General features: G+C 36.1%; 1 protein-coding gene across 1 annotated transcript; it reads right to left on the reverse strand.

Annotated features, from left to right (window-relative positions):
• Positions 1 to 2504: 2504 nt before the first annotated feature.
• LOC113112131 (kelch-like protein 11) lies at positions 2505 to 9791 on the reverse strand. Its single transcript, XM_026277585.1, has 2 exons — positions 4181 to 9791; positions 2505 to 3336 (listed from the first exon to the last, which is right to left on the reverse strand). Exon 1 carries the CDS (start codon positions 6783 to 6785, stop codon positions 5079 to 5081), a length of 1707 nt encoding a protein of 568 aa, XP_026133370.1. The 5' UTR covers positions 6786 to 9791; the 3' UTR covers positions 2505 to 3336; positions 4181 to 5078.
• Positions 9792 to 10615: the final 824 nt, after the last annotated feature.

Raw genomic sequence — 10615 nt, forward strand, 5'->3', positions numbered from 1 at the left:
TTGAAACTGTGTGTACGGTATATTGTCCATATCCAGAAAGGTAAGGAAAACATCATCAAAGTAGTCCATGTGAAATCAGAGGGTCAGTTAGAATTTTTTGAAGCATCGAAAATCCATTTTGGTCCAAAAATAGCAAAAACTACGACTTTATTCAGCATTGTCTTATCTTACGTGTCTGTTGTGAGAGAGAGTTCAAAACAAAGCAGTCTGGATATCCGGTTCGCGAACGAATCATTCAGTTCACCAAATCGAACTGAATCGTTTTAAATGGTTCACATCTCTAATACGCAATAATCCACAAATGACTTAAGCTGTTAACTTTTTTAATGTGGCTGACACTCCCTCTGAGTTAAAACAAACCAATATCCAGGAGTAATTCATTTACTCAAACAGTACGCTGACTGAACTGCTGTGAAGAGAGAACTGAAGATGAACACTGAGCCAAGCCAGATAATGAACGAACGATTGACTTGATCATTCTCGAGTCGAGATCCGGTTTCTTCGTTTGTCGGATCACCAGTAGTGATGGAAAGTTCGGTTCTTTTCCGTGAATCGGTTGTTTGGGACAGTTCGATTCAATAAACCAGTTGAAGAAAACGGTTCACCGGTTCTTTTGCGCTCGACGTAATGATGTCATAATGATTGCCCTTGATTCAAGTCTTCGGTTTACCTGCACTCATAACATTAGATCTGGTTAGATCTGGTTACATAAAGTGATTTGTTCGCGAACAGGATATCACTACACTTGAACGAGCTCACAACAGACCCGGAAGAGAAGACAATGCAGAATAAAGTCGTAGTTTTTGCTATTTTTTTTACCAAAATGTATTTTCGATGCTTCAAAAAATTCTAACGGACCCTCTGATGTCACATGGACTAATTTGATGAGGTTTTTATTACCTTTCTGGACATGGACAGTATACCATACACACACTTTCAATGGAGGGTACAGAAGGCTCTCGGACTAAATCTAAAATATATTAAACTGTGATCTGAAGATTAACAGAGGTCTTACGGGTTTGGAACAACATGAGGGTGAGTCATAAATGACATAATTTTTCCTTTTTGGCTGTACCAACCCTTTAAACTACTTCAGTCTGTGTGCATTGAATTTATTTAATAAACGAGTTTCACAATTTGAGTTGAATTACTGAAATAAACAAACTTTTCCATGACATTCTAATTTATTGAGATGCCCCTGTACTTCAGTATATCTTTAGTTGGACTCGAGCAGTACTTCCACATAAAGTGCATTAAACACAAAATTAGTTGTTCCAATTTAGCAGACAGTTCAGTATACCAAAAGTACAATTGCAGGGTATTTTCATTGAGTACATAGATATGCAAATGTATTTGTAGGAGATTTAGCATGAGATACAGTAAATGTATTTCGAATACAATATTTTTCACTAGGGTACTGTACCTTGTCTCCACAGTTTTCACAGTTCATCAAACAGCAGGTTTTAGAAGGTAAAGGACGTCTTAAACCAGCTCAGGCTACGGATAGTGTCATCAGGGATATGTTTAAGAACCAGGATAGGAATACCGATGGTCTGATCACTCAGGATGAGCTAAAATTATAAGTGGATGAAGATGTAGAGAAAACACGCCATGAAGAACTGTGAAATGTTTTCCCAAAAGCATGTGAATGTACATGCATTCAGAGAGAGAACAAAACAACAGACTCGTAATCCTGAGGCTGAAAACTGAAACAACATGCTTCCCAGTATTAAAAGTTTGTACATTTGATGGTCAAGGTTTTTTTTCTTTTTAATGTTGGATCACAAAAATTCATTTGTGCCACTGAAAAAAAATCCCAAAATTAAAGTATTTGCAAAAATTGTATTTTGAAATACGAAGACTTCCCTTACAAACACAAATGTTTTTCTCGATTGCATTGTTGACCTAAATCCAAAATATCTTACATTGTGTTCCGAAGATGAACAGAGCTTTTATGGGTTTGGAACAACATGGGGTAAGTGATTGATTTGTTCATTTACCCTTTTATAATGCTCTTCTGTGGTATATGACTGTATATATGATGCAGTAAGTAATTTTAGGGTGAATGCAGATTAAATAAACATTTTCATTGAACTTAGCATATTTTACAACTTGATGGATGTAGCCATGTTTAATTTATCCTACTATTTCTGCCTTACCTTTGCATTAGTTTCTATTGGACTTTATGTGCATATATGTGTGTCCACCAGTCACCAACACTGCACATTTGAAATGGCAAAAGGTTTGCTCAATAACTTTTTTTATTTTCATTTGACCATTTTATTTCCTATAGACACTTGTCGATAATACCATAAAGATCAATATCTCATGTCAATTTGCACACATTGTCAGGTACAACATTTAGGGGAATAATAACGTTCTATGTGAAAATGCCTTGATCGATTTAAATTAACACTGTAATACAATGTTATACTGCATCAGATTTTAGTAAGCATAATAGTAATGGCACGCCAGGAAGGGAAACAGCTAGGCAGAAAAACAAATCTTGGACAATATCAGATTTTTAATAAATATGTATTGCAATCACTGAGATCCACAACATGTGCATACTTTACAACACATGCAAAGAACTATATTCACCCCTAAAATACTTTTACACCCTTACAACAATGAGAGCGGGTTCAAGGTAACATCTCAGCCTTGATACTCTTATTGTTAGACACTTTGGACACGCACATACATACATACATACATACACAATCTTTATCTGTGCAAGAAGGAAAGAAACTGATATAGATCTTAAACACTATTAAACCACATCTCAACATGAGAGACACAAAACCTACATTTCCCATTGAGTAAATACAATATCTAAGATTCTACAGTCTCCAATATGCAGGAAAATGTTTGAAAAAGGCTTAATAATGTGATCAATGTATGTCTCACAGCATTTTTCCCCGTGTGAAATGACTATGGAACTCCACACAAGTCAAGACGAGAGCTACAGATACATTGTCAAAGCCATTTCTATCTTGCATTGTGTAGAGATTTTAACATTGAAGTGTAAAATTAGTTAATCTAAGATGGCATACTTAAAGACTTTGGTATGGAGTGCAGTAACAGTTAAATGTTCTTCAAGCAAACATTGTGAAATGTTTTCTGGTCTAGATGGTGCCAATGATCACTGGAAAAAATTTCACCCATGTGAAATGCACAGAGATTTCTTGTAATAAGACATCTATGTAAAAGACCGGGAACAAAAAGACTGAGGAAATACAAAGAGGGAATGTTGATGAAAGAAAAAAATATTCCCAATAAAATATATATATTTTATAAATAGTGTTATACATGTAACAAAGACATGGATGCAGGTACCTTATTAAAATTGGAATGGACAATTACAGTTGACTGACGGGAAATGTTAACAATTCTTGACAGGCATTGCATGACAGAGCACAAGCTGATGAGGTTGCTAAACACATATATGAATGAAAATAATTAAATCAAGCTGAGAGATCTCAAACTGGCATAGACAGCAAAACCAATGACAAATTGTTTTTAAGTAACAGAATCCTGCCCTTGACACTGAGGTAATGAATCCTTGACTATATTCTGAACATCTATGGTTTTGCAATTATATTCAGTGTAGGCTTCATTTGTCAATAACTGATGCCATAATAGTCTTTATTCCCTGTGCTTTCAAGCTGAAAAAAATAACAAAAATAATCAATTTAAACTATAAGAATAAAGATTAAGACAAGGGCTAATGCTGAAATTAAGTGCTTGTAGTTGTGAAGAATGCATTTTTGCACATACACAAAAAATGTGAAAGAATTGCACTGACAAACATGTGCAAGACAAATAAAATCATCACAATTAAGACCAGAAACAAGTAATTTACAAGTGAAGGGAATAAAGATGCAGTGGTTCTTTCTGTAGTTATTAATGGTTTGTTCAAAACATTTGAGTAGCTTTGAACTGCTGATTGATTACAGCTGGGAAAAATGGCAAATTCATGCAAGGCCATGAAACAATATTTCATCTGTACAGATATTTACAAACGTATCTTTTTTACATATTTATATGATTTCATTATACAAAGTCACATTGAAAATACTCTCTTTACTGGCTTCAGCCATTTCATTCACTCGCCCAGTGATGAAATGTCACAAGTAAACAAATAATACACATTGGATTATGTGGACATGGATGCAGGTACCTTATTAAAATTGGAATGGACAATTACAGTTGACTGACGGGAAATGTTAACAATTCTTGACAGGCATTGCATGACAGAGCACAAGCTGATGAGGTTGCTAAACACATATATGAATGAAAATAATTAAATCAAGCTGAGAGATCTCAAACTGGCATAGACAGCAAAACCAATGACAAATTGTTTTTAAGTAACAGAATCCTGCCCTTGACACTGAGGTAATGAATCCTTGACTATATTCTGAACATCTATGGTTTTGCAATTATATTCAGTGTAGGCTTCATTTGTCAATAACTGATGCCATAATAGTCTTTATTCCCTGTGCTTTCAAGCTGAAAAAAATAACAAAAATAATCAATTTAAACTATAAGAATAAAGATTAAGACAAGGGCTAATGCTGAAATTAAGTGCTTGTAGTTGTGAAGAATGCATTTTTGCACATACACAAAAAATGTGAAAGAATTGCACTGACAAACATGTGCAAGACAAATAAAATCATCACAATTAAGACCAGAAACAAGTAATTTACAAGTGAAGGGAATAAAGATGCAGTGGTTCTTTCTGTAGTTATTAATGGTTTGTTCAAAACATTTGAGTAGCTTTGAACTGCTGATTGATTACAGCTGGGAAAAATGGCAAATTCATGCAAGGCCATGAAACAATATTTCATCTGTACAGATATTTACAAACGTATCTTTTTTACATATTTATATGATTTCATTATACAAAGTCACATTGAAAATACTCTCTTTACTGGCTTCAGCCATTTCATTCACTCGCCCAGTGATGAAATGTCACAAGTAAACAAATAATACACATTTTAATAAGTATGGGATCATGAGAATGCTCAAGACACTACATTATTTTGATTTTGCAGCAGTTTTTTTTTCTTTTTTTTTTCTCAGCATTCAATCTGTGACTGTAACTGCCTGCGTAGAGTTAATGTGCGCCGATGTAACTGTTGCATTTGCTGCATACGGTCCCTCTGGCGTGCCAAATTTTGAGGCATTGGGTAACGCTGACAGCCGTATAGAAAGCGGTAGGGAATGCGAACGTGACATGATGTGGCACGACAGCGTGGCTGAGGCATGGGTGGCAGAAGCATCCAGCGTTTGCGCTCAGCACAATAACGGTACGCCTCCTTGCGATACTGCTTATCCACATCGTCACTGTTCTTCCAGCCACCAATCACAAACACATCATCACCAAGATAGCAGATGGCAGCACCCTCAATACTAGTAACTTCTGGGGGAAGGCTCTCAAGAATATCATCAGATATCCTTGCGCTGATCTTCTGACGAGCTACATCGTCACGTACATCAGTGTAACTCTTGGGACAGCAAGAAGCCGTGTGGTAAAAGTTAGTCGATGCTACAGCCATTTGGAACAAGCAGTAGTTGTCAATAAGTGGTAAGGAATCGACTTCTTGCCACTGGCGACTGTCAGTGTCATAGCGAGTAGTCACCGTCTTCAATCCATCATCGCTGTCAGTATCTATGGGCGTCCGTGCTGTGACATAAACGTATCGATCTTCGACACTAATAGCCTTGACGTCTCTCAAAATCTTAGGAGCAGATTCTAGGTTGTGCCACTTGTCTTGGTCAGGTTCATAGACACTTACATCTTTAAAGCCAGGGCTGAAGTTGCCATGACCGCCAATACTATACAGAATATTTTTGATGCAGGTGAGGCCAAAGGAATGCTTGCGTGTGGTGAGGTTGCTCACTTGTTCCCAAGTGTTGCGATTTGGATTGTAGCGCTCCACTGTCTTGGCAAATCCTGGCTCCATGGACCCAGCCACATATACATGGGTATCAGTGGCCGCAATAGCGTGACCATCCAGATGGTTATGGATGTGTGGCAAATTGACCCAACGGTCTTCGTATACAAAGTACCCTACACACTCACTCAGGTAGTCACCTCCTTCAGAGACTCCGCCAACCACCATGATGACATCCATGTTCTGGCCAAATCTTGGCTGGAATGTGGCCATGTATGATGCCCAGAACTCTGTATCTGCTGATTTGAGGTTCTCAAAGCGGATCGCATGACCCTCCACAGCCTCTGACACAAGCTGTAGGCAGGCTGCATTCTGCGCGACCAAAGGCTCATTCTTCACAACTCTTGTAAGATACGTTGGCTTTATCTGTGGCAGCCTGAGAAGACGAAAAAGCTCCTCAAAATACTTCACCCGTTCTTCTGAGTTCTTCTGAACCCATTTGACTACTGCATCAAACAAAACCTCCTCAGAGTCAACAGTAATCTCTGCGTCTGACAGCCAGTCTCTGACCAGATGGAATGGAAGCGTGTAAAATTCCTCATCCTGGATGACTTTATGGAAATTACGACGAATCATGTCAGCAGCACGTAAGGCAAGCTGGTCCAAAGTGTACATGTGTGCAAGGCTATGGACGGCCACACAGTTGCCGAGGCTGAGCTTCCTCTTGAGAAATTCTCCACAAAAATCCTTCAACTGCACGAGCAAGAACCTGTGAGTGGAGAAGACAATACATAGTTTTAGGCCTAACAAGAATGAACAACAGAACAGGCAAGATATATGATGTAGACGCCCTTTTGTTTTATTTGTTCTTGTAGAACAGTATGTCATATAACAAGTAGCGTGTAATAATTAATAGAGATTTTGCTACAATGTGTATGTCACGTTAAGAAAATATATACATGCAGTGCAGGACTGTTAAAAGTTACTGACACTTCAAAGCGATAAGAAGCATGCATGCATGAATGAGAAAAAGTGCAGGACGTGCTTGATGTTAAAAAGTTATTAACCACAATAAGCCATGTAAAGAACTTGTACTTTTGCCTCCATTAGTTTTTAATTTTTATAACCCAGAAATGAAATACGGAAAATTGGGTTTCTTTAATGGTTCAAACACTAATAAACAGATTAAGCAGACACAAACTAATTTTCATTATTCAAAATTCTTATTTCATAAAAAAAAAAAAAAAATCATAAAAATGATATAAAGCTAATTTTTTAAATGTATATTCTAAAATTTTAATTTATACAATTATTTAGTCTCTCTATACAGATGCTAGTGCCCCCTCACTCTACTTTTGTAGCTACCATAACTTGATGATAACTTTTAGCTTCGATATTTTTATGATCTTAAAGTTTCCCATTGTACCATTTCTGAGGTAAAGAGTATTGTTTCGGGAGTCTCCTACAATAAGTTTACATGCATGTCACTTAGCTTACTTACACGAACTCTGCCCACCAACGTGTGAATCAGCTATTAAAAATTACAAAAGACAACTGATTCTTGTCGGCGCAGATGGTAAAATCCCAGTCATGTTCTTTTGACGTGATCGGCCAGGGTTCGAATCTGCCTAATGGTGAACTTTCTACCTTTTCAAATTAAATCAGAAATGCATTTATTTTCAATGAAAATGAAGGAAATAATCAAAAAGTTTAAAATAAAGTATCGGGTAGGCTAGGTGTGGGAGGGCTTTATTTTCCCAATAAGGTGACGTCCATTTAATATTTTGAATTAAAATTTACACTCAATAAGTTATTATTGCATACTGTTTAATAATGTACTACAATATTGAGGTGCAGATATTGCCACTATTTGCAACAAGTAGTATAAATAGCAGAAAATCCAGTTTGTTTGTTTTTTCTGACGACACGCAATTGATAATGCAAGCGAGATGGTGAATCAGATCGTACTGTTTATCTCTGTGATTAAACCTTAAAAAATTATTTTAGAAAATGAATGTGCCATTAACTAATAGCCTATCCAAACTGCAAGACATGGAAGCAGCAGCGCTTGGCGCCTCTGATCAGAGTATCTGCGGCTGCATGACCCTGTGCAAGTGCAGAACAACACAGGGGTAGAGAGAATCAATGAATATTGTTTGTTTGGATATAAACACATTGAAACCGTATTCATAAAAATACATTTGGCGTAGTAGGGCTGCACAATTCGCAATCCGAACATTATCACTGCAAACAAACATCATTCACTACATGAAAAAATGGTTTCTTATTGATAATTTGGCTTTAATATCTAGAAATTATGAAGATATTTTGTATATGCAGCTTGTGTTTTATGATTGTCTTTAGATCCCCATTAATAATCTTGATTATAAGCATTAATATCATGTTTTGTAGTTTAAATTGTGACGAATGTCAAACTTTAACAAATTATCTTCAGTTAAAAAAAAAAAAAAAAAAAATGTATTACTTTATAATGAACATGTTGATGGATAACTAGGAATGTGTAAATCAGTTACCTACACAATGAGTGATCGGCGTGAATAAAATAATTTAGAGTTGTAGTAATTTATACATAATATATCTGCATAATTTAATATTTAAGAAACTCTCACTTTAGTTGATTATTAGCATTATTAGTAATATATTTTCCGTTTATTAGTAATTATAAAGAATGTATTTTACATGACCATCTACTTCCCTAATCCTACCTAATACATAAACTTAATTTACAATTAATAAGCATCATATTAGGAGCTTATTGAGACAAAAGTCGTGGTTTGTTAATAGCAAGATTTTGATCTTAAAATATAGTGACCAAATGCACAACAGATTGGCCCCTCAGTATTAACTGTGCCCCCTCTTGTGCACCCCAGTTGAAAAAATCCTAGAATTAGAAGTCACCTACAGCCAGTTTAGTTTAACTTTTCTTTTTGTTTTAAAAAGTCATGTTATCTTTGCTATTAAACTAACTTTACACTATGGTGTCTTTCTTTCTTTCTTTCTTGATTCCTCACTGTTTGCTAAACATCATTTAATTTATTAGTCGGTGTATATAATACAGGGATGGAAATTAGCACCCGCCACCAGCCAAATGCGGGTGATTTTGTGTTGTGGCGGGTAAACTCTCTTCACCTATCGGCCACCGTGGCGAGTAAATAAAAATAGCATACTGTTAATTTCTATCCCTGGTGTGTGTACAACACGCAATAAAGTGTAATATCATCCGAAGCAGCTCCGTGGAGAAAGGCGGTATAAACTGGGCTCGAAACGGTGGCGTTGTTTCTAGTGCAGTGTTTGCAGCTGAAGTTTATAGCACACGCTCATTTTATACAAGATCGCGTGAAGAATTGAATTTGTTATCGCGCACAAGTTTCCGCTCATGTCTCTGTCAAACCCCAGTAAGTTCATTTTCCTTCAGTATTCTGCAACATTTTAGATTATATGGACAGTTTTTTTATCATTGTTTTTAAGGCATAATAAGCAAACTGCACCTGTATGTAATGTACCATAAACTCTGTTAAGGCGAACAAATCGCAGTCGCTTTCTCTCACACTCACAGAGAGAGAGAGAGAGAGAGAGGGGATTGACGTGCTACATTTAAACAATATTATTTGTTCTATTTTCCTGTCAAAATAACACCTTTCCTATGGAAGACATCAGCTCTTAAGAACAGCTGGGTTTCCGTTAGTAGGTGGGGTTAATGCACGAACGGCAATCTCATTGGCTGGCACATATTATAGTCCCTGTTTTGATTTCAGCAAATCAGTTAGAGCGAACACACAACACCTGATTAATATTCATGAATCCACCAGCTCATTAATACTTAGTAATCCCTAGTGTGTTTTATAGTTTTTATTAGTAGGAATCGTATTAATATCTTATCAGTATTTTTTTTTTCCAATTTATTTTTCCCCAAATTTTTTATATATATATATATATATTTTTAACAGAAACACTGAATGATCAAAAAAGCACCACCACCAGTCCAGTTAAAATGTTCAGTTAAAACGACTAATACACATTCAAACATGGTTATCAAGTTTACTTCTAATTACTAAAGTTCTATTCTTAAATGATACTTTATTATAAAGCTTGTGGGACCAAGGTGTCAATTCAATTGCCAAGGTGTCCGTAAAGGGTTGTAAGTTGTTATTTAGAAACAACATTGTATTGCTACACATGTTTGACAGCTCTGGCGTGAGCTGAGCATTCGTTTGTCGACGGCGTAAAAGTTTGCGAGCCGACATTTCTTTCAGTGATACAGTGTTGAACAGGGGACCTTTCCCCACGTCATCCCTCAACCACAAAAAATACACTTACACATAAAAATACTGGTGAATCCTTTCTTTTGAAATTAAATAATTTCCTTTGGAATTAAATACAACAAACACATTAAATACAAGCAAAACAGACATTGATTTTTTCTTTTAAAAGGTGACACCAAGATCACAAATTCGAAGTGAAAGTGTTCAAAGTCTGGCTTATAACACAGCAAAAGAGGAATTCCCATTCACAAAATTTAAATCACAAATAATACTGACGAAAGAGAATGGATTGAATGTTGAACACTCAGAACCATACAACTTTAAACTATAATAAAAGTTCATCAGCATGCATTGATTAATGCAATGTTGTAGCAAAAAAAAAAAAAAAATTCTACCAAAAGATGTGCTCGTGTGACCAAATGCGAAAGTGGACAA

This window comes from Carassius auratus, chromosome 12, assembly GCF_003368295.1.
Source record: "Carassius auratus strain Wakin chromosome 12, ASM336829v1, whole genome shotgun sequence".
In the NCBI taxonomy this organism is placed as follows: Eukaryota; Metazoa; Chordata; class Actinopteri; order Cypriniformes; family Cyprinidae; genus Carassius; species Carassius auratus.

Excerpts from the sequence above, each read along its gene's own strand:
- LOC113112131 (XM_026277585.1), bottom strand. The coding sequence starts at position 6,785 with ATGACATACTGTTCTACAAGAACAAATAAAACAAAAGGGCGTCTACAT.